Source organism: Choristoneura fumiferana, chromosome 14 (assembly GCF_025370935.1).
Source record: "Choristoneura fumiferana chromosome 14, NRCan_CFum_1, whole genome shotgun sequence".
In the NCBI taxonomy this organism is placed as follows: Eukaryota; Metazoa; Arthropoda; class Insecta; order Lepidoptera; family Tortricidae; genus Choristoneura; species Choristoneura fumiferana.
Window position 1 is genome coordinate 11,030,997 of NC_133485.1, and position 25,219 is coordinate 11,056,215.

General features: G+C 37.1%; 2 protein-coding genes across 3 annotated transcripts; both read right to left on the reverse strand.

The window, feature by feature from the left end:
- Positions 1-3,571: 3,571 nt before the first annotated feature.
- Positions 3,572-10,433, reverse strand: LOC141435124 (UPF0764 protein C16orf89 homolog). The gene is made up of 6 exons (XM_074097699.1): positions 10,158-10,433; positions 9,414-9,565; positions 7,309-7,515; positions 5,955-6,084; positions 4,667-4,827; positions 3,572-3,903 (listed from the first exon to the last, which is right to left on the reverse strand). Exons 4-6 carry the CDS (start codon positions 6,074-6,076, stop codon positions 3,620-3,622), a joined length of 567 nt encoding a protein of 188 aa, XP_073953800.1. The 5' UTR covers positions 6,077-6,084; positions 7,309-7,515; positions 9,414-9,565; positions 10,158-10,433; the 3' UTR covers positions 3,572-3,619.
- A 6,409-nt stretch (positions 10,434-16,842) lies between these two features.
- LOC141435123 (putative inorganic phosphate cotransporter) lies at positions 16,843-23,597 on the reverse strand. Of its 2 annotated transcripts, none has more exons than XM_074097698.1 (8): positions 23,467-23,597; positions 22,939-23,165; positions 22,557-22,706; positions 21,585-21,717; positions 21,143-21,267; positions 20,213-20,332; positions 19,373-19,505; positions 16,843-19,086 (listed from the first exon to the last, which is right to left on the reverse strand). In XM_074097698.1, exons 1-8 carry the CDS (start codon positions 23,567-23,569, stop codon positions 19,016-19,018), a joined length of 1,062 nt encoding a protein of 353 aa, XP_073953799.1. In that variant the 5' UTR covers positions 23,570-23,597; the 3' UTR covers positions 16,843-19,015. The 2 variants fall into 2 exon arrangements, with proteins under 2 accessions (XP_073953799.1, XP_073953798.1); XM_074097697.1 differs by having other exon boundaries at positions 16,843-19,089.
- Positions 23,598-25,219: the final 1,622 nt, after the last annotated feature.

Consider the following 25,219-nt stretch of genomic DNA (forward strand, 5'->3'; position numbering starts at 1 on the left):
TGAATGCCCCTCTCATTACTCAAATGTGACTGGTAAGTAGAGATCCCTCAAAGGATAAGTTACCTTTGGAAATATATCTCAATGTTTGTCAATTGTGTTTGTTTCTTATTTTGTACAAAAAAAGTTTTACATACATACAAACGTTATTGCAAATTTTGAATTCCGGAAGTTTAATTCAACTGTCAGATCTAAAGGTGGCCTGTGACCCAGGTAAATTATAGCAAGTAATAAACGTTAGAGTTTAAAACATTTAAGCTTTATCTGTCTACATTTCCAGGTTATTTGAGGGTCAGACCAAATCACCCAAATCATCAACATAAAATGTACCGTTGTTAAACAAAAACACAATATCACTTTACGTAGGCCCAGTCGGATAGTAGTTTTATGACCCAGCAATTTAACACCCACAGTTACGATCTAAGGTGTCAGATGTAAAGTACTAACACAATTAGAATTTAGCCACAAAACGTACGCTTCGCTTTAGTATATCGAATGAACCAGAAACCGCGTGGACGCGTCTGTTACACTGGATGTCACCACAAATCCTTTATAATCGGTTTTAAACTTATAATGAAAACAAAATTGATATCTTACTTCATCTCTGGGTGATATGTACCTCCCACTGCTGGGCACAGGGCTTCTCTCAGGAGGAGAAGGCTTTGGCTGTAGTTTAAAAACTAGGAAATTTCATCCGCCAATGAATCGCTTCGCGTGTGCATAAAGATAAACATAGAGGTGTGATACCTCCTGATTATCTCCTTGGAATTGCGATCACTTTCACCACTTCTTTCTGCCAAATTGTATAGAACGAGGGTAGAACGAGAAAGATATGCGGTACCCGGCGATAAAGATTGCACATCAGTCTTCGGAAAAAAGAAAATCGGCTGTTCACGACGATTTCCGAACACTGGCGACCCTCCATCAATCATCGTATTTAAGTGACGTTTTATATCAAAATAAAGGTTCAGTAATAAAATAATAAAATAAAGGTTTCAGACGACCAGATGGCCTAGTGGTTAGAGAACCTAACTACGAAGCTTGGACTCCGGTTCGATTCCCGTGTCGGGGCAGATATTTGTATGAAAAATACGAATGTTTGTTCCTGGTCTGGGTGTTTACTATGTATTTAAGTATGTATCTATCTATATAATTACATTTATCCGTTGCTTAGTACCCATAACACAAGCTTTACTAAGCTTACTTTGGGACTAGGTCAATTGGTGTGAATTATCCCGTGATATTTATTTATTATTTATTTATTAGTAATGTTTCGCGACTAACGTTTGACAACCTGATTCATTTCGCAACTGTTTGATATTTCTGAAACTTTAAATATTTCAGGATTTTTATAAAACTAACCTAACCCAACCTAACCCTAAGGGTTCTACACGATGGTCCTGTAATAAGTCCTGAAATATTTACAGTTTAAGGTTTGCGAAATGAAAAGTCGCGAAATGAATCAGGTTGCCAAACGTTAGTTTCGAAATGAACGGATACCCAAATAAATAGGCATTGCACCTTTATAGACTTAATTAGTTTACGTCAAATTACTGACATGTAAACTTCGGATATCTCCCCTTCGGGTGACGGGCGACAGAGAGCTGTTGAAACTACTAGAAAACCGGCCAAGAGCGTGTCGGACACGCCCAAAATAGGGTTCCGTAACCATTACGAAAAAATTAAGTAATATTTTTCTAAGGAGTTTAGGTATATTATATACCTTAGGCTGCTATTTACTCACAAACTACTAATAATTCTCAAGAAACTTAGCCGTTATATTTTCTTCAAAGTTTAATATATTTGTTACCATCCAGAATATTTTTCAAATTTTTCCACCCACCGTTTATATTTTAGAGGGGGGACGCTCGATTTTAATGAAAATTTGCACTTTAAAGTTGGATATTTCGCAAATAAATCACTGAATTGAAAAATCGTCATAGCAAACCCGTAATGATTTTAAAAGACCTATCCAACGATACCCCACACGATAGGGTCGAATGAAAAAAAAAAATCACCCCCACTTTACGTCTATGGGAGGTATCCTAAAAATTTTTTTTTTAAAATTTTTAATTGCACCATTTTGTTGGCATAGTTTACTTATATATCCTTGCAAAATAACAGCTTTCTAGTATTTATAGTCCCTGAGCAAAGACCCGGACAGACAGACAGACAGACATGGCGAAACTATAAGGGTTCCATTTTTGCCATTTTGGCTCCGGAACCCTAAAAAGGATAGATATCCCTCTTTTTCCAAAGATGCTATCAATAAAATTAAATAAATATAAAATATAAATAATATAAATTTTCATCTAAATGCGTCCGTACTCTATTGCACCTGTTACAACGACTGACACACGTCACGTAAGTAGTGTGTGACAACGCTCTACGTAGCCAAATGTTAGCCGAGTCTCTTTCCAAAGACCGATGTGCAATCTTATGGCCGGTACTCTAGTGGATGCGACCGCGAGCCTTAGACAATACGGCCACAGGTTTGAACCCTAGATCCTCTGTTGGAGTGGCCGTGGTCAAGCAAATAAGGTTACTAAGACTATAAACAAAGTTGTAGTCTGTCCAAATATTTATAGTCCAGTTCCATAGCTAGCTACTAGTAGGTACATATAGCTAGCTATATAAGATTGGCCTCTGGTTTATTCTATACTCTAAGGCGTCACTATAAAACATTAACCATAAAGCTTCAGCTTATGTTTAAAGTTTGAAGCAAGCGCTCTTACTTTTAATATTTAGAGCGAGTAAAACAACCCATTGTATGTTTGAGGTAAGCTTTCTTTGTATTAAAAACTACAGAGTAAGACAGGCATAATTATCCAAAGAGAAAGGGATACGGTACGTATTAGTCCGAAACAAGTCGAGCTAAACTTGATTTAAGACGTGAGTTATCAAGGTTATGCGGGTAGTTGTGCGCCGGTGTTAGTTTCGTCGGGCAGTCGCGCGAGCAGAGCGGTGGCGCGTAGTGTGCGTGTTGCGGCAGCCGCCGAGTCGCGTGCTCCTGAGAAGAAGGGCTACGAAATAGCCCGAATCATGTCGAGCTAAACTCGGTTTAAGACGTGAGTTATCCGTTACAATATTATTTAATATGAGTGAGTCTCACGGTAGTGTCATATTCAAAACCTTACTTATGCACCTGCTGTGTGTCTTACTCTTTCATCTGTAATAATAATAATAATAAAGCCGTGGTTATTCCATCGCCTCTCAAACAGAGTCGTGGGTTCAAACCCCGGCTCGCACCTCTGAGTTTTTCAAATTCATTGCGGAACATTTGAAATTTACACGAGCTTTGCGGTAAAAAACATCGTGAGGAAACCTGCACAATGCGAAGCAATTCAATGGTGCGTCTGAAGTTCCCAATCCGCACTGGGCCCGCGTGGGAACTATAGCCCAAGCCCTCTTGTTCTGAGAGGACCTTGCCCAGCAGTGGGACGTATATAGGCTGGGATGATGATGATGATAATAATAATAATAAAGCCATTTATTCCATATTTCTTTATTTTGTTTTTACAATTTTAAAATTAGAAAAAAAATATACCCTAAAAAAGGATTGCTATAAAATACCTTAAATTTATTGTTACTCTTAGTCTATTGAAATATGGACCCATCTGTATTAAGGTATAAATTCCGCAGCATACCGTACACCATGAGCCAACACCATGAGCGACAGAGCCATCTGATGATAGGAGCAGCTCTCATGGAACATCTCACGAAAACCTTGTTTAATTTTGTCCTTTTTCTTTTCCGTCTTCGCCTTCTCGAGTGATAATTTTGTGCGTAAATATTCAAAGTTCATGTTTTCTTGTATACATCCGTCGCTGTCTACCCAGCTGATGATTTTTCTGAACCAATGGTGTCGGAAGAATTCTCTAAAGCCGACTAACCCGCAGAGAGCGACTGAAAGAGGAATATATTTGAAATTAGAAAGAAAGAAAGAAACAGAAATACACAGCACAACACATAACGATATAAGATTAAGTACGATAGTATAGTTAGTACGATAGTATGTGTCATTGCGGTTGTGAATCAGGCACTGGCTCAGCATAATGCAGTAACCCTGGTGTTGCAGATGTTTATGGGCGGTGGTGACCCACATGCTCGTTTGCCATCCAGTCGAATAAAAAAAAATTATGCTTATGTAAACTCTGTTTCTACGGCAGGCGAAAAAACTTATGGCTAACCCTTTGGGCTAACCTTTCGCATGTATCTCTCAACGTCATTCTTAAACAAGTTTAATTGTCTTGAGTGACCACCAACACCCCATACTTTGAAAGGTTGTACTAAGAAAAAATTTACTTTTATTTACTTTTTCAATGACCAAATTTATACTTTTTCAATGTTCGTTTTGTCGCCTGCCTTAGAAGCAAAGAGCACAGAGTAAATCAAAATATACGTCAACCAAACTTAACTGTCATACATCACACAAAATACTTACGCGTTTTTAAACTCTGTAAATGATTTTCGTTTCGCGCTGTCATCGTTCATCCACCATTACCTCTCATATTTCGTTTTTTAGAATTTTTTTACCGTACAACGGCAAAACCCCACTGACAAAATTGACACTGGCAAAATTGTCCTCCAATAGACAGAGCCATATTTTTCTAAAAAATCTATCTCTATCCAAAGTCTGTAAAATATTTTATAGTTTAAAAAAACTCACTGTGTTCCAAAAATAGGTCCCTGTAAAAGTAACCTCTGCGTGCAAGGTACACTGTTTCTCGGTACATAGACGCGCATAGTGCTTCTATAAGTTTGTCATCCGCCGCCTTAGAACGCATGTAACAGCGACGTATTTGCCTAGGCATTATCAGATTCAGCAATCTAAAATACAAAACATTGTCGCTTGAATCTTTCAAAGTCAAAGTCAAAATATCTTTATTCAATTTAGGCTATAACAAGCACTTATGAATGTCAAAAAAAATCTACCACCGGTTCGGAAAAACCTCTGTTGAGAAGAATCCGGCAAGAAACTCAACAAGGTATATTTTTTTCAAACAGATTACCTTTGTAACCCTTTTTTTGACAGTATTTAATGATTCATGTTTACTTAATTTGGTATGTTTTTTACGGGATTTTGATCATGATATTATCCTTAGAGAGGGATCTTACTGGTGCGTTGAGTTGCGTCCAGTCGTTGTGACGGATGAACGCATCGTATGCCACATCTACGTTACGTCGACGCACCTCTAGTTTCTCCCTCTTAGAGAACACTATCCTGTCGTCGCACCAAAGAAAGCTGCGACAGTGCAGTGGCCCTCCGCAACGTCTCTTGTCCGTCGATCCGTTGAAACGTCGCGTGCGATGACGTAGCATATCAATGTGGCATATCATAAAGAATATACAGGTCTCTAATGAGCGAGCCACCGCGCGAGGCAAGTACAAGAAGCAGGATTTTGTTGGAATAATTACTCAAAATCACACCGAAAATGGCTACCGCGGGAGGTGATACAATACAATACAAATATACTCTTTATTTTACACCAGACATAGTAAGCGATACAGAAAACGGATACACATAGAAAAAAATACAAGGTGAGCAATAGGCGGCCTTATCGCCTAAGAGCGATCTCTTCCAGGCAACCTTTTTTACAGAAAGAAGGAGGATTTGAAGACCAGGCTTGAAACTTCGCAGTATTCACGCAACGCACCAGCGGAGTCCCTGTCTTAGTGAGCTTCTCATATTTCAATACAGTTACATGCAACATGATCACGGGAAGACAATATCGAGAGTTCATTAAAGTTAAATGAAACCTAATTTCAAGAACATTATAATGTCACTGAAGACTGTCCAAATGAAGTTATAACTAAAGAGAAAGCTTTGAAAGTAAAGTTGGTAGAAGAAAGTAAGAAATAAATGGAAAACAATGTTTTTGAAATAGGTATGACAAGCTCAAAGACTCAAGAATAAGAAAATAATGAAAAAGAAGACGAACTAATTGAAATTTTACCTGTGACTGAGGCTGTATGCAACGGAAGGCGACTTGTACAATATATCTGCACAACTTTTGTCTGCTGTGCAAAGTCTTTCGTACTTGTCGAAGTATATGCGATTGTATACTATCATAGACATGCAGTTATCTGTATAGAAATAAATATAAAATTATCTCAACTCTGTATCTGCTGAGGGCAGAGCGGAGTGCATTATCGTTGTAAATGCACTTAACTTTGAAGACGATCTTCCGAATAGACCGAAACTTGACGAACCTTTCCCGATTTATAATTATTTTGAGTTGAGCCAATTTTTAGCTATCATCGGTTTTTTAATATCGGCTCAGCGTCACTTGCATTATAATTAAACTATGAAAGTTTCATTAGACCAAGTATTCCAGTTAAGCACCAGTGCTTATGCGGTATTGTTCCAGTGAAGAGAGGACAGCCGGTAAAATCACTAAACCACAAGGTATATCTTTCTTAAACCTAATAGGCCTAATATTAACATTCTTCCAGTGCCACTAAGGGTGATAATTAGTAATTGGAAGGCCGAGTCACTTTAACTACACTTTGCGGGAAAAGTAATATGGAGTTGTTAATACCACCTAAACCCACCCGCCCGGATCGCTACCACCATCTTGCTCGCTAATCCTGCCGTGAAGCAGCAGTGCTTGCACTGTTGTGTTTCGGCGTGGAGAGTAAGACAGTCGGTGTAATAACTGGCACGTGAGGTATCCCATCTTAGGCCTCTAAAAACAAAACTGGTGTTGCAGATGTTTATGGGCGGTGGTGATCTCTTACCGTCAGGAAATCCACTTGCTCGTTTGTCATCCAGTCGAATAAAAATAAATAAGTCGGGGTTCTGTCACTTATAATACTTTTTTAAAGATGCGGATAAATAATACGGATACTTGTAAGAATCCTGTGACAAAGTGGTATTATCAACTCTAAAATTAAACCTTCTTGCACATTGTAGGTTATTTGACTTAGCCTATTCTGATCACCAGTGATGATACTTATCGTCAGGTAATCCACTAAAGTAGATTTCATTTTAAACAGAACGTCAAAATATTTTACTAATGTTTCGGCGAATAACGTTTGGCAACCTGTTTCATTTCGCAACATTTAATTTCCCAACTGTTTAATATTTCTGAAACTGTAAATATTTCAGGATTTTTATACAACTAACCTAACCTAACCCAAAAGGTTCTACACGATGGCCCTGAAATAAATCCTGAAATGTTTACAGTTTTAAAGTTTGCGAAATGAAAAGTTGCGAAATGAAACAGGTTGCCAAGCGTTACGTTGCGAAAAGGCAGTACTCGCGTCAAAATACATTGTGTTTTCCAAAAAAACTAAAATATTTCATACCTGAAGTGTCAATTGAGACAACGTATGCGTCTTTATGAACTGATTGTACGAGAGACGCATATTTTTCTTTAGACAATGTGATTTCATCAAACTGTTTAGCAAAACTGTTTACTGTCTTGGGGTTTACTAGCCATTTCGCCAGGCGGTTGCGGGTGAAATTACTGATAGATTCCACTTGGACAGTATCAACTCGGAAAAGCTCTATCACTGAGAAAAAAATTCACTATGCTTCATTAAAAACGTCATTAGCAACAAAGGAATGATCATTATCAGCTTAAAGAAAATATAGCTGTCTCGGCGCCCAATATAATTTCTTTACTTTCGGCGTCGAGACTCTAGTTCCTTGGGGTAAGGGTGCGCTGGAGCTACACAGGGAGCTCAGCAACAGGCTAAGGGAGGCAACAGGCAACCCTCGCGCCGGCAGCTTTCTCGCGCAAAGAATCTCAATCGCAGTTCAACGCGGGAATGCTGCCTGCGTGATGGGCACCATGCCAAGAGCTTCTCTTTTTTAATTAAAGTTTTGGTTTTAGTTATTTTAATTTAATGGTAGTTTTAGTCCTATGGATATTTTGTATTTTCTTAATATTACAACTAATTTAGCTCCATATATAAATAGTTGCCTAAAGAAGCCCACTGCTGTAAATACGCAACATTCAGGGAAATAAAACACAGATCGTGACAATGACTTGCTCCACCCGCATTTATCTGATTCCTGGTATTTCCATCATATCATCAATCTTCCTTCGCTCTCTTCTTCGTCGGTATCTTCATTGCTGAAGGTCGTGTCAAGTTTGAAGTTATGATGGCTTGTTGCACTATGCTTCTTCATGTTTTTCTATCTTCGGCAGTCTTTACTACTTTTGTGACAGTCTACTTTAAGGAGGGCCTAATCTATACTCTATACAAAATCATCTTACATAACCAACACTGGAAGGAAAGGTCCAAATATTACATACTGCAAAGAGATTTTGGTAAAAAAAATTGTCACAAGCGAAGAAGAGTAGTAGGTGCCATTGCGACCACAAAACGTGAGGCGAGCGAGTGAAACTAGCGCGACGCGATAGTGGGCTACGAAGCGCCAGGACCTAATTCAAGTTTTTAGGAAATAATTAGGCCTCTACCAGTGCTGGTTAGATAGTAGGAACAAGGGGAAAATTTTGATACCAACAGCCACTTGTTTTTTTTTTCAATTGAGCGCCATGGGTTCTTAGAATTGACAGTTATTACATGACGTAACGTGACGTGATATAATGTAAAGCGAAATGAATTTATACTTAGTAAAGAACAAATAGAAGTGGCAGTGGGCTGGTTATATCTGTCGCAGAACCGCCAACCGCTGGAGTAAACGAGTTCTTGAGTGGAGACCGCGTCTTGGCAAACGTAGTGTAGGACGCCCTCCGTTCAAGTGGAGTGACGATTTGCGGAAGGCTGCAGGTAGAAGCTGTATGCGTTTAGCCGAGGACAGGGCGCAATGGCTGATGATGATGATGATGACAGAACAAATACGGCACTTGTGTATTTAATATTATTGAATTGTTGTTGGGTGTGTTTATTTTTGTATTTACTTATCTATATAAGTCCTAAGTCTTCTCGTCTACTTATATAATATTCCGCAGTGCCTGAAGACTAGACTCTTCGACCAGTGTGTGTTGCCAGTGATAACTTATGGCTTTTAGACGTGGTCCTTGACTGTATTGGCCTTTTAGAGAGCTCATAGTCACACGAGCTATGGAGAGAGCTATGCTTGGAGTTTCTTTGCGCGATAGAACCCGTAATACGGAAATTTGTGAAGAACTAAAGTCACTGACAAAGCTGGAAAAATAAGCAAGTTGAAGTGGCAATGGGCGGGCCAAATCGCTCGAAAAACAAATAACCATTGGTGGAGAAAAGTTCTCGAGTGGCGACCACGAACCGGAAGACGAGACGTTGGCAAGCCTCCTACCAGGTGGACTGACGACATCGTGAGAGTTTCGGGAAACCGGAGGATGCAAGTGGCGAGTTGTCGTTCATTGTGGCGATCTAAGGACCTTTATTCAGCAGTGGACGTCTTCCGACTGATGATCATGATCTATTTAAGTAAAGTTGATATTTATTTATTTACTTACCTCTGCGGAATGGTTCCGTCCATGGCTTCCCTAACAAGTAATGGAAATAATATCCCAAGATCCGTTCACCTTCCTTTATTATTCTTTGATTTGTGCGATATGACTATCATTAAGTTTCTTCCCGTTTTCTAAAATAGTCCTTCTAAGTATCGCTGAAGACCGATAGAATATAATTAATAAATTTAGAATTTAAACTTTATTAATTTACACAACATTATAATATAACACAATACAAGGGTTGACATACACTTAAAAACAAAATGAACTAACCTAAGATACCTAACAAATTAAATTTAGATTTTTTTATCTTTTGTTTCAGTTTTGTGGCCATATAAAATCTTTTGACTTTGGATAAAGTTCTAGTTTTTTAATTGTGTTTGTTACAGTTTTGATCTCGATGTAAGTACCTTACTTTATACTTAGTTAAAAAAACATCATTATAACGTCACTTCTAGCCGAACTTGTTAAGCAACTCATAGAATATGTACTCAAGATAAAAAATCAAAGAACAAAAAAAATGCGTAGAGCAGCATAAAGACCGTCTCCATGGCAATATGCAATCAATACTAGTTTAAATAGGAATATAATCTCTTTTGTCATTGACATTAAAAGGAATGAAATTGACATATAGTTTTTAATTATAAATTAATTAACTGTGTCCAGCAGTTAATTAATTTCTCAATTTTATAATATTAATTGATAAATTTTTCTCGCAAGCAAGTAATTTATTAAAATTATACTTACATTTCATATAAAACACACCCAGAGCTCGGTTAGGATCAGTAAGGTTTGGATACAACGAAATAGCATTAACTATCTTCTTTGTGCTCAACAAATAAGATTCTAAATCCTCTGAAGTAGGAACTAAAGTTTCAGCCAAAAAATATTTTTTAGGAAAACTAGTGCCTTCATAAATTTCTTTTTTGCATAGAATTAAATTAAAATTTACTGAAATTAATACTATTCCTAAAATTAGAGTCTTTGTAGCCATGGTTCGGCGTACGATCAAATACTGTTATCAAAGAAAAAAATCGACGACTTATCGGAAAATCAATTAATCATTTACATGTTTCTATTAAGTATGTGTTTATGGCAATCTACAATGACGTATTGTGTTTAATTCCTTATCACGTTGAGAATATGCTTTTAAATACCGTTTTATTCTCATAATGTGAATGACCTAATTAAAAATTTAATATGTGTTGTATTTTTTGGCGGTTGCAATTTTTTTTAAGGTTTTACTACAGTATTATTGATACAACAAAAGCATTATACATACACAAACATCACGCCTGTATTTCCAAATGGGGTATGCAGAGCACACGAAATTTTACCGCTTCGGAGCCACATTTAGCAATTTTAGGTTTAAAGTTTGACTAAAAAGGGGACAATAGTTCTCTTTATACCTGTGTTTTTTTTTGTATTCTGTGTATAATAGCAGTTTTTTATTTCATAACCTACTGGAATGATTAGTTGAAATAATGTACTGTCTAAAGAGCGGGCACACCACTGCTTAAAAAATGGCGACGGTACGGAATCGCAGTGACGCATCGTATGCGCACCGGTTTCAACGCATGTCCTCCATACCGCTGCTTTTTATTTATTTTAAGAACACATACAATCATCATCATCCCAGCCTATATACGTCCCACTGCTGGGACAGGCCTCCTCTCAGAACAAGAGGGCTTGGCCATAGTTCCCACGCGGGCGGCCAGTGCGGATTGGGAACTTCACACACACCATTGAATTGCTTCACAGGTTTGTGCAGGTTTCCTCACGATGTTTTCCTTCACCGCAAAGCTCGTGGTAAATTTCAAATGAATTCCGACACATGAATTTCGAAAAACTCAGAGGTGGCGAGCCCGGGTTGAACCCACGACCCTCTGTTTGAGAGGCGATAGGTCAAAACCACTAGGCCACCATGGCTCTACATACAATCATACATAATGAATATACAAGTATCTAAAAAACAATATAAAGACCTCGAGTTCATAAAATATTCATAGGTGGGTACTAAAAGTTATTTAAAAGTAATGTGAGTACTTAAATAAATTGAAAATCAACTAAACTAGGTTTGGTGAAAGATAAAATGTTGATAAAATTACTATGCAAAATGTTGCCTGACTAATTTCTTGAGAGTAACAAGCGAACTCACAAATGGGTCAATATCATACAATTGTTCATTAATTAACCGAGGAACTCGTCTGAAAAAAGTGTAGTCAGTACGAGCAAAACTGACGTGGAACAATCTACGACGCAAGGAGGGACTTATACTTTGTAAGAGATCTTTTGTAGAGAGCATGCGGTAAACTCCCAACGTTTACGGCACGTCACTGCGATTCCGCACCGTTTGCGTATTTTAAGCAGCGGTGTGGAAAGCATGCAAAGAAAACGGTGCGCATACGTTGTGTCACTGCGATTCCGTACCGTCATTGTTTTTATGCAGCGGTATGGCGGATACTTTATACATTTCATTAGTACGACTTGCACTTGTTATGTTGTACTTATTTTACATTCTGTGATAGTGAACTAGTTTTGCTATTAATATAAGTGATAGAGTTTGTATATGTCTTCCTGTGTATGTTATGAGAATTATAATTAGTTTATTTACATGTTGCCGCATATCTGTCATAATTGTGGTGTCCATTGTATGCATAGTCAGTTTTTATATATTTTTAAGATTGTTCTAATTTACTATAACTTATATTACCATGCTGAAATGTATTATTCCTTACCTATTTTTGTTGTAAAAAGTATCTGAAAAGAATCATTCAAAATCAATCCGGCCGCCCCGCAGGTAACATCTACGACGGTGAAATTACTGGCACTTGAGGTATCTCATCTTAGGCATCTAGGTTGGCAACGCATCTGCAATCCTCCTGGTGTTGCAGGTGTCTATGGGCGGTGGTGATCTCTTACCATCAGGAAACCCACTTGCTCGTTTTCCATACAGTTGAATAAAAAAAAATGACTCCCACAAAAACTAAGTTTAACATCATCATCATCATCCTACATAGCTGGACATAGGCCTCTCCATGGCGCGCCACAACACTCTATCTTCAGCCCCTCGCATCCATCCGCAGCCACCGACCCTCTTAAGATCGTCCGTCCACCTTGCCTTAGGACGAACTACACTACGTTTTCCCGTAATCGTGGTACTCGTATAACGCGGTCTAAGTTTAACTATGGAATTTTGTTGCAGATAAAGACTAGATGAAGTTGAAAACGCTAAAAACTCACCCGAGAATAGCAACTGATTATGCATTACTCCTTGCAAAGTTCATTAAGAAAACCGAATTAATTCAAAACTACGTTAACAACTTCTAAGTTTAAATACCCAAGTTAAAGTTCGAGTTAAATAAGCTCTCAGACATTCCTTGCAGAAATTTATTTTCCTTTTTTTATGCAGTTAACTGCATAGTTTCACTGAAATGTTTAAGTGAGAAATTTATACCTCTTTCGCGAGTAAACTTGTGTTTGTATGCACTACTCTTATTTGAATCGCAAATGTTAATATCGAAAAACAATTTGAATACTGAAGCTGAATAGGAATTACCGCATTTTCTACAGGACAAGAAGGTATAGGAGTGTGTGCATGATTTTAAATGTACAAAATATCAGAACCTCTTCAAAACACTGAAGTCAATGACGCATTGTTTTTTTTTTCGATGACCGTAATGCTCTTCTGTATTTGACAACTCCAGATTTTGCCATATCTTAATATTATTATGAAAATATAGATAAACAGATAGTGTTTAGCGAAGAGAAAATTTAAACCGGTTGTTGAAATTGGATTTTTAGTGATTTTTTGAAAAATCTATATAACTGTCTCTTTCTCAAACGCTTTTCTCTATGCAGCAAGTATGGCGGTACTGGCGTGTGACGTCACATGCCAGTATGTCTTTCTCTGTCTAATCTTGAATTTCAAACCTTTAAAACTTTGTTATTTGTAAAGGTAGCTTAAAAATTGTTTTCTATTCGATAACAGGCATTGTGTAGTTTTAATTTATAAAACATATATACAAAATAGTCAAATACCGTATTCCGAATAATGTAGGTATGTAGTTTAGGATAAGTTTGGAGTCGTTTGGGATGAGGTATCCCATCTAAGGCCATTAAGTTGGCAACGCATTCGCAATACCCCTAGTGTTGCAGATGTTTATGGGCAGTGGTGATCTCTTACCATCAGCAGACCCACGTGCTCGTTTACCATCCAGTCGAATAAAAAAAAAGTTTATTTTAATTTAATTGTTGTACTCTTTTCTGCCGTATTTACACCCCATTATATTTAAATAAATATTAGGTATATTTATAAGTACATATTTTATTGGTATATTTATTTTCATTCTGTTCTCTCATTGAAATAAAGAAGTAAATGTGTTACATAAATTCGAAATATTTAGCGTTACTAGTCCGAATTTCAAACACAATCCTCTGTATGAGAGGTTATACTTAACCAAACCAGGAAGGTACCACCAATTTTTCACACCAATTTTTTGGTATCTATCCAAAAGCGATTCACCAAAATTGCGATGTATCAATGCGTCTAGGTTTACGCAAGCGAAACCTAAATTAAAAGCTAGTTATATAATAATCATACGCTTTGTGTTAATAACCCTTACATCTCAAAGGCACTATTCCACACTAAATGATCTTTACAAGGTCTCTATACCAAACGTGTCTAAATATAGTGTAAATACATCAGGGGTTATCAACCTTTTACCCTATGCGCCTCACCCAACGTTATGCAAAAATACAACGCCCCTAGGGGCCGAAATGAGGAATCGAAATATGAAAACTAAACAAAAAATAAAAATATAAATTAGTGTGTATATTTTTACCGGACTGCGCGACGCAAAAGAGAGTAAATAATGTATTTATCAGCCTATATATGTAGCTAGATAGTGAGAGCACCGTGGTTGGATAAAATTCATCAATTGTTGAATGGCGCCATTTTATGAATTGGCTAAGGGACATCCACCATATCGTTAAAAACTCACCGTTTAACGATTTGCCTAGTAACGTTTAGGCAGATCATGAAATTTCTAGGCATATCATGAAACATGTCACACGGTATAAGACGAGGATAGAAAAAGATGTTCAATGTGATCGCAAACGTCAGTGCGTAGACAATACGGCCTCTGGTTGGGAACCCCTGGCTATACACGGCAAGGAAATGAGGTGTATTGACTTGAGGGATCGGAAGCAAACGAACATGGGCGTTTAATTGGTTGTTGTGAGAGTACATGGTAATTAGATATTGCAAATTTTCTGGTGAATAAACTAAAATTAATTTTGTGTGAGGTTTATAGCGAGTATTTGGGCAAAAATTATACTAATACTAGCTTTTGCCCGCGGCTTCGCCCGCGTGGTATTCGGTTATCGCGCGCTGTTTCCTCGGGAACTGTGCATTTTCCCGGGATAAAAAGTAGCCTAATATCTCTATGGTAAAAATCACGTCGATCCGTCGCCCCGTTTTGACGTAAAAGACGGACAAACATACAAACACACACACTTTCGTAATTTATAATAGTACTTTACACAAATGGGTGAAATTTTGCACGTGAACCAAAATGTGTGTTTCATGCTCAGTTAATGAGATAATGCTGGACAATATACTTACTAATGCATAGAAACCCATTTGTTGGCAATAGTCTGAAAAAAAATGCGGGGTTTATACGGGTGCCCCTTGAAATTTCGACAAACTAATTATCGAATTTCATTTCATCGAAAACGATATATCGGTTATTCAATACTAATATTTTCTCTTGGAGTAATTTCACTTCATCGAATAGTCATTACATATTAAAACAATTATTAGAACAACAGTACCAGGAATATTATTTGCTTATAATACATTTCATCAACTATTCATGAGACAGAACAACTAAATATCGCTGTTTAATTCATCGACGTATTATTATAAAACACTTTTATTTCATAGTTGATTACATAATAAGATTATAACAATATATTATACTACTTTTAGTGATTCAAGATTGAATTCTGTATCTATTGCATATTTTTTAGCAAATTTGAAGGCTTATATTCTTTTGAAAAATAAAATGAATACTATTATTATAAAAATAGTTTTGGTTAGGTTAAAACTGCGACCCCAACACAAATAAATCGCTACCAGGACAGTAGGTTAGGTTAGGTTAGAACTGCGACCCCAACAACAAAGAAACCGCTGCCACAAAAGTAGGTTAGGTTAGGATAGAACTGCGACCCCAAAAAAAACGCTACTAGAAAAGAACATTACAACTGTGAATTAAAAAAAATAACATTTAAGTTGTGAAATGATAAATATTAAAATAATATTCAAAGATGTAACATTTACAACATGAAAAAAGTATGAAATAATAAAATATGAAATGAATATCTGCCAAATAAACTATCACTTATAAATAATATTTACAGAAATTAAAAATCGGTGATTTAAAGATACTCATTCTAATCATTCCAGGTAATGAATATTCGACTTTTAAATGATATTCGATTAAAAGTATGTCAACATTTCAAGGGTAAACCGGTCCATACATTGTTCAAATTAAATCACGACGCCAATGTATGGAAACCGCAAATTTGATCCGACGAATTTCAACAAACAGGTAACTGACTTTGACTTTGACTCCTTCAGAACGTTTTCACATTATCTGATCCGATATTGGTATCGGACGACGATGGACGACACCCGATAGCCGACACCATGTGCTGTTATCACATATTTCCAACAAAGGACTTTTGGGATGAAAATATTAGTGCCACTTGTCCCATGGGACTACTGGGACGTAATCGTCTCAGTTGTCCCATCAATGGGACAACTCAATGGGACTAGTGGGATAGACGGAATCATTCCCGTCGATACGGCCGGCTCAAAATGGCCGCCACGTATCGGGCTCTGCGCACACAGACACAATTTGGATACACGCATAGCACACATACAAAATTATCGTCCGACAGCCCACGAGCGTCCGATGGTTCCCCCAACATATCGCTGTCGGCTCCGATATCCGATATCGGGCCGGACAATGTGAAAGACAGGTACATATTTCATACATATTGCCCCAATATCGTATCGTCGTCCGATACCGATATCAGATCGGATAATGTGAAAATGCTCTCACGTTAAAACAGCTTGAGTTTGACGGATTTAAATGACATTGTTATGTAGATAGCTGGACATCTGGAATAACACAATTGCTTGCTATAGCCTAAATTGGATAAAGATATTTTCACTTTGACTTCCACTTTGGTAACTACTACTGGTTTTTATTTATTTTTTTATTTGCAGATTTTTCTTAACAGTTGGGTTGGTAATCCCCTGTGAAAGATTTGATCGTTTCCTTTTCTTTTGCTGTTTTGTGAGTTCTCGTGGACACAATGCCTTGTGTTTTAGAAAAGCATTATTTCAAGTAAAATAGCAAAATATTTTTCACTCATTTATTTACTTACACTTATATACACAAATAAATATTTACACTTCTATTTTATTTACATTTACTTACTACGTATAAAATTTAGCCTGACCTTACCGCTGTTGTGATCAAACTTTGACCGTCACTCTTTAGCTTTAGACTCAAAACGAGTGAATGTTTTATCAAAGAATTTGATCAAAGCAGTCTTTGGTGTGGTTATGGTTAGTTTGACGATGGCCACACGTTTCGAATTCTTGAGGCCAGTCCTGGAAATATGCAGGGTGACAATTTTAATAGTAACCTTGATTTTTAAAATATTAAGCAAAGTGAGCTCGTTTAGAAAATACCTGTGTAATAATTTAAAACTTCCGTGTTAACATTCTACATTTTTGAAATGTTTTATACTGTGATAAAACAAACTGAGGACCTGTTTCACTACCTATAATAAGTACCTAATAAAAGAGTTCCCATTAATTAATGTGTGATGCTGTCTCTGTTGAATAATTATAAGAGAAACAGAGACGAGGCCAGAAATAACCGTCACAAAAGGTTATCAATCAGAAACCTAACAGAGAATGGGGAAATAGAAGATGAAATTGTTATGATATGAATCAAAGTATTATTCAAAATAGAAATATGATTCTATATTGACATAATTAATACAGATTGAGGTATTTTAAGCATGGCACTTAACATCTAAAATATCACCATCACAATTCTATGATTATTTTAGGTAACTATAAATTCCCATAATTATTTTTGAACATTTTTTTCGTTTTATATTATAAAAAATAAATTATATTAATACGTACTTATCTTTTTATTTGTGAACCGCAATCGTTAGGTACCATCAGCAAAATATGTGGTCTACCACTCTAAAGTTGATAATCGTTTGCATGTCATAAAATTATAATGCCAATAGACGTGTCTGTCAACTTGAAAGTTCGACTTTAGCGACATTCATTTGATAGGAGCTTGTTTAAAAATTGATAAACGACTTATTTGGCTGATGTACAATTAACTCATGTGCTCGAAATAAAATTGTGTATAACAAAATATGATTTCTTCTTCTTCTTCCGGTGCCCTCTCCTATTTGAGGTCGGCGATCATTAGGGCTATCCTTACCCTTAGAGACTGCCGCTTGAAAGAGGGATCTGGTACTCATTCCGAACCAGTCTCTAAGGTTTCTTAACCAGGAGCTACGTCTATGGCCAGGTGGTCTGCGGCCTCCCCTGGATAATAAGCTGAAGCAGACCATACTTGTTGTTACGCATTAAGATATGTTTTGCCCGCAACTATGTTTTATTTTTTATTTTTTTTATTCGACTGGATGGCAAGTGGGTCTCCTGATGGTAAGAGATCACCACCACCCATAGGCACCCGCAAAACCAGGGGTATTACAGATGCGTTGCCAACCTAGAGGCCTAAGATGGGATACCTCAAGTGCCAGTAATTTCACCGGCTGTCTTACTCTCCACGCCGAAACGCAACAGTGCAAGCACTGCTGCTTCACGGCAGGGTTAGCGAGCAAGGTTGTGGTAGCAATCCGGGCGGACCTTGCACAAGGTCCTACCACCTGCAAAACCCACCTGCTGCATTTACGCTTCTTGGGAACTTTGTACTTTGAAGGGAAAAACAGTAACCTGTAGCAATAATAATCATATCAGGTCTACGACGTCTTCTGTTGTACATAGGCCTCCCCCATAGACCTCCAGTTGCTTCGGCTGGAAGCGGCCTGCATCCACCGTAAACCCGCAGCTTTAACCAGGTCATCAGTCCAATCATCGTAGTGATCTTGTCAATAATACGGATCTTTTGCAGCGATTCGTTACATTTTTATCATAGAAAACGAATGCATGACTCTCTAACTAAGTAAGCGATTCGCGCTTTTAAATCACGACACTTTCCTAGTCTGTGCTTCGTACGTATTAATGGATACATGGTTGAATCCTTTTTATGATACAGACCATAGCTTACATCTTAAAATCCAACCAATTTCGAATTAGGAGAATGTTTCATTTTAGTCTGCACCTATTGTTTTGATTAAAGTGTTACAACAAAATCTGCCTTGGCACTTAAATTTTATACACATTTGAAATCGGTTAATGTTGGTTTCTGTTTTGAAATACATAAACCTTGTTTAGTAAAAAAAACTTGACTAGTTTCAAATCACATTTCACAGTTTTAGAACTTCTCTTCTCCATAATTTTTACTAGTTTTATTTTCTTTCTTGACATCTTTGTTTTCTTCGCCATCTTCTGCAAAAAAAGGATTCTTAGTAGTTACTATATTTATCCCACTGATATATTATAATAAACGCAAAAATTTGTAAGTGGAGTGTGTCTGTTCGTTTGTCGCTATATCACGATAGAACTTCAGAACTTTTGGTGAAATATGAAACTGCACTCATTCCTTTAATGAAATGCATATTAAGAACATTTCAGATATAAAACATGGCAAAACCTTTTATACCTGAAGCATGAGGAAAGCATGAATAACTATTTATACTAACTACAAGTACCCAATAATTAATAAACTTACCCAAAGTCTTTATCATCTGCGGCTCGTTCCAGTCTTGGATGTTGCCCGACATAAACAAGACATAGAACAAGTTGCTAAGGAAGTAGAAGGCAATAGAGATGAAGAACACCTTCCTCCACTCCGAGGCACTCGTCTGAAAGATAATTAAGCAACTTAATTAATAATTAGGTTGGTAGGGTGCCTTTTGTTGGTAAAAGCGTTCGGTTTGATGCGGAAGTTTATGAAAAGATTATGAATTTGTGTAGCAGGGAATGCTTTCGAATCCGCCAGGGTTTTAATGTTGGCGAAATACGTATATTATGGGCTCTTTCGTTTTAGTTTTTGTAATTTAGACTGTCAGAATTTTGATACTGATGACGAGTAGACACGTGATTCCTGGCTTGCTTTTTGCAGCAGTGATTAGTGTTGTTTTTAGCATTTTTTTTCTTTTTATACTTGGATTAGTATTTAACTCTAGTAAATTTCGGTAAAAAACAAAAAGGTTAACGTTTCACGAAAACACGGCGAATTCTTTGATGGAAACTTATATAAAGGCCTTCTATGTATAAAGCAGCAAAAGCATTATTTTTTTTACCTAATATAGCCGCTGAACTTATCTCAAGCTAAAACGCTTGCAAAATACTAAATGCATGATCACAACGTACCATTAATGATTTTATTTAAAAATAAATTATTATTTTATCTTATTGTATAACGCCTTGGCACTTGCAATCACATGAATTCACCATATTTTTCTACCATCGTGCCACACCATGTAATAGAAAGAAATGGTGAAATGGCGTACAGTTTGCGCTGATTATCAGTTAAACACTTAGCTTTAGATGATGTCAAATAAATTACCTCGTCTTTGACCACAAGAGAGACACTAAGCGGTGCCATGATGGAGAAGATGTTCCCGAAGCCATTGGTGATACCCATCAGGGTACTCGCGAAGTTGGGGGATATGTCGATGTGGGTGATCTGTAAAAAGATAATAACGCTAAGTTAAAGAAGTACATTTAAGGCTTTACGGTGATATATTTTTGAGAAAAGAATTTGTATTGACTGCAGTTAACTACACACACACACACACACACACACACACACACACACACACACACACACACACACACACACACCACACACACACACACACACACACACCACACAAACATCACGCCTGTTTTCCCAAATGCGGTAGGCAGGGCATACAAAAAGTTACCACTTTTAGCAATTTTAGGTTTAAAGTTTGACAAAACCGGTACAATAGTGACAGGTTGCTAGCCTGTTGCCTACGGTGTACCTTAACCTATATCCTTTGTCGCCTCTTACGACATCCACGGAAGAAATGGAGAGGTGTAATTCTAACCCGACACCACACGGGTAAATAACTAAAACTAAATTAAGTCGACAAATACTAAAATAGGGCGAGTCTTTAAATGTTGCCACACTCCATGTGAACGAAATTGTGTGAGATAAATTAATAAAATGCAAGAAAGGAAGTTGAAAAAGGAAGAAATACATTGTTATACTAAGGAGTCATCTTAAAAATCCGTGCAATATTATAGACTTTCTTGCAACGTTATTATTGCCGTGTATTTTTTTATAAAATTATCAGTGAAATGACGGGAGTTGTACCTCTTATTTCATTCATCAACGACTATGAGCATTCATGTTAATTGATTAGTAAAGCACGTAATACTTCGCTTACTTTTTCTATGCTAAATTCACAATGAAAGCAATAATAATCAATAAGTAATTATTTAAAAAAAGGTTTAAAAGTATACTTACGAGGAAGCCGACATAATGTGCTCCGTTAAGGCCGACTGTAAATGTCAGTATCACCACAGCCAGTGTCAAGTGGCCGGGAGGAAGGTACGAGAGAATCAATAAAGCCAAGGCTGGACCCCAGAATGCTGGAAAGAGAGAACAGAAAATTAGACTAGATAAGCCAATCTAAACCAATAACCAACTAATTGAAAACAATCTTGTGGTAACATGGTATCCAAAGGGCAGTCAGCGGTCCTTCGCTGAGTTATGGTGTAAATTTTACCACTTTTTGGTCACCACTTTGGTCGACTGCTTAAAATTCAGTTATGATAATCATAAAATAGTAAAGATGTGTTCTCGCTGAAGTAGCCTACTTAGTCTTAGTTTTAGTCGAAGCATTTTTTTACGTTTAAAAGAGTTTAAAAGAAATAGCAGTAAAATTCCTGTAAAATAAAAAACATACCAATACTGTTGAAAATCTTGCGAGTGGTACTAATCGAAGTAATGTTCCTGTTGATGAGAAAATCTGCAGACCAGCTGAAGATAAAACTGAGTATATACATGGCCACGTATGGAAGTGCCGATAGCAGACCATTCTGAAAAAGAAAATAGTTATCTATGTACTATTGTTTTTTGTCTTGCTTGCTACACGTGTGGTTGACCGAGTCATGCTCGTATTGGTGGCGCTGACCATAAATGGTCTCGTTCACAATTAGACACGGCCTGGTCGCACGTACTGCGTGCAATGACGGCTTCACGGTCCCACCGGAAAACCAGCAGGGCTACTACGAAACTCGAAACCCGAAGTTCGTATCGTGCCGTTCCTCTCGCTCTCGTATTAAATAGTATAAGTGTCAGAGGGACCGCACGACACGAACTTCGAGTTTTGAGTTTCATAGTAGCCGCCATTTTGATAAGGTGGGTTCGTTTCGTGAACAGTAACTTATACAATGTTTTCCTTGTCTCTCTTTTATGTAATAGTTTCAAGATACTGTTCCAAATTAACGTATTTTCTTTCTTTTTGGTTTTCTTTTTACGTCATTTAGTGTGCTATTCAGAAGAAGAAGCTTGTAATGTTTTAAAAGACGAATTTATTGGACTTTAACGACGTCTTTGTTTTTAATTAAAAAAAATCTCGGCTAATTTACCCGTTTTATTTATCTTTGAATTTGAAAGATAGATATATATATATAAAAAAAAAACATTGCGATACCAGGTAATGTTAAGACGATCGAGTAAATTAATTATTAATTGAAACTTACGATTGTTAGTTTAATGTTAAATCTAAGTTTACAAAACTCGAAGAGAACTTTTCAAAGCTTAGGTAAGTAATTTTAAACTTAATTTTACTCTTAATGGTTTTGTTAAAACACCTGCTGATGCAATAAAAATAAAAATTGTTATTGCAATTAAAGAAAACCATAAGGAAGCTTACATTCTTAATGTCGACGCCAAGGACTTTGTCCATATAGGAAGGCATTTCCGTGAGGAGGGTCCAGAAGCCAAGACTCTGGCCACTGTGGGCCAGCAGGATGGCCCAGAAGGGAAGAGAGGTCCAGATGCTTCTCCAGGGTGTTTTCATTTTCTAAAACATTTTTACGTATAATGTTATACAGATAACGTATTATTGAAGACTTGCAGGTCTTGCAGGTAACTATGTATGTAGAGCTAGTATGTAGGTATAGAAACAAATAGAAAACAAGCTCAAGCAGAAATTTGTTATGGATATTAAAGATTAATAAAATTAAATGATACATTCTAAGGACCGTAAGGTAAAAATTGCTACTCCAGAACCTTGCGATGCTGTTTTTTTTTACCTTAGCTTCACTTATAGCAGCAGATCCCGCATTGGTCTCGATGTACTTCCGTTCTTCCTTTGAGATCCATCGACTTGTGCCAGGCGTTGAAGCTCCGAAAATAATCCATAAAATAGACCACGCCAGGCAGGTGATGCCAGTGACGTAATAGACGGAAGGCCATCCCCATTTGCTAGCGGAGAGGACACCAGCTGTCATCATTTCAATGATCGTGCCAAGTTGTGCTCCTATAATTGGAATATACCTATTAGTACAATTACTTTTTTAAATGACTAGCTCCTCCGTTTCACTATTCTCTATTTAATTTCATTATCTTATTTAAGATGCCGTATTTTTTTGTATTGATTAATTAAATAGAGACGGATGGCATCACAGTTTTCTGCCACATTAAATAAGAGAAACAAAGAATTATTAGATTTACATATAAGTCTTTTCAAAAACAGCTCGCTGGGGATGGTCGCTATCGCTACAATCGCACCCCTTATGGTCTTTAAACAGTCAAATGATCCAAAAAGCTAGTTACGTTACCTGCATAGACGATGGTTCCCATCCGACTCCTCTCTGCTACCGGGGACCACTGACCCAGAAGGCCATGCAAACTGGGGTACAAGAACCCCTGGGTCAGACCCATAAGAATACGGCAGACGCACACCGCTACCCAGTCGCCCTGAAATAGGTAATGAAAAATATATGGATACAATATAACTATTCTTCTTCTTTTCGTGTCGATGGCTTCACTCGTTCAAAGTATCCGCGACCAGAAAGTAGCGGTGTTTATAGCCCTGTCCGTTGCATCTCGGAGGTCTCGCTCAGTACAGGTGGACGGGCATGCTGGGCTCCTGCCCCTGCATTTGATGTCCTCATCAAATGCGAACATATGCTCTGGGAAGCCGTCTCACAGCCACACTGGGTGTTTGGGTTTTTCAGGTTTTTTCTTATGACTATTGAACCGGCCACAGTTTTACCGATTCTAAGATTTTTTGGTTTTAAGGTCAATTAAAGTAGGTATTGCTAATGGTAAAAAAACTCTATTAAACTTTACGAAACGATACGGACGAAAACGAATTAAAAAATATATAAATATATAGCTGTTGTAAGTTTATAAAAAAAATATATATGTGCTTGCTGAAATGCTGACTATAATTTTTGTGGACAAAGTCAATCAAATAATTTCAATGCCTTAAGTCCACATTTTATCGTAGTTTCCAGTTTCAATTTAGCTTTTGAATTTGGTCATTCGACGTGGAGGATCCAAACATTGCAAGAAAAAACGCTTCTAATTACCGCAACGTTTTAAAAAAAATTAAAATGACATGATTTTTTGTTCTCAAAATAATGCACTATTAGTGGTAGTAAGGCTTAAAAATCCAGTTCCACTATCCTATCGACGGTTGGAAGGCTAAAAATGTCTATGCGCCATTTTTTTGAAAAGGGTCTAGCAGGCTAAGTGAACAAGATTGTACGGGTTGCCCTATGAACGAACACTCATAAACGTTCGACTTAAATGATTAATAACAAATTAACATGCAATCGATCGGCCAATGTCTACATGTCATCGTCGATGTATTCTAAATAGGTTCATTAGAAGAGATTGTACACCTACACACTAACTTATCTTAATACGCTGTACTGGTAATTTATTTATAAAATATGCTAGTATCTACTTGTTCGAGAATTGTTTTTTTTTGACATGACGCACGAAGATTTATGAAAGTATTTTTGTATGTAAATGTAGTGGGCATTAGTGGCTTTTCATGCATTTTTTTAACCAACGCAAAAAAACAATATTTAAAAAAAATTCGCTTAGCTAACGCTATGTTTTCAATTATAATTTCGCTTTATTACGTCGAGGACGTTTTAGTCAGGTTAAATACAAAATACTTTCTCCCGCGCGACCAGTTGCAGAAAGCTCAATTGAAACAATTATGATTTTCATTAAGTTCAACAACCCTAATCTTCTAGAAATGTCCTGTCTTTACAAACCCTGATGGACCATACCCAATTCATCTCAGAAACGTTCAAAGAAACCACATTCAGTGTACCTAGAGAACTCAACAGTACCATCTAATTGAAAGCTCGCACGAAGACATAAGGTCTCAATTCGTTCAGTTTTGACTCCTCCAAAATTTTCACAGTGCTAAATAGAATTTGGTACATTTCTTTCAGAGGGCTTCTTTTAACAAATTGCGACAATTTGTTTCGCGGCCACAAGTTTCGTCGAGATGGATACTTGTGATTACTCCGTATCCAATGTTTGTTATTCTGCACAATTAATGGGATG

Excerpts from the sequence above, each read along its gene's own strand:
- LOC141435123 (XM_074097697.1), bottom strand. The coding sequence starts at position 23,569 with ATGGGTCTGACCCAGGGGTTCTTGTACCCCAGTTTGCATGGCCTTCTG. Across the intron at positions 22,707-22,938 it reads CTGCTATAAGTGAAGCTAAG|AAAATGAAAACACCCTGGAG; the intron begins GTAAAAAAAAAC and ends AAAATGTTTTAG. Across the intron at positions 20,333-21,142 it reads CACATTATGTCGGCTTCCTC|ATCACCCACATCGACATATC; the intron begins GTAAGTATACTT and ends ATCTTTTTACAG.
- LOC141435124 (XM_074097699.1), bottom strand. The coding sequence starts at position 6,076 with ATGTCTATGATAGTATACAATCGCATATACTTCGACAAGTACGAAAGA. Across the intron at positions 4,828-5,954 it reads GCATACAGCCTCAGTCACAG|ATTGCTGAATCTGATAATGC; the intron begins GTAAAATTTCAA and ends TTTGTATTTTAG. Across the intron at positions 3,904-4,666 it reads GGACCTATTTTTGGAACACA|TCGCTCTCTGCGGGTTAGTC; the intron begins GTGAGTTTTTTT and ends TTCCTCTTTCAG.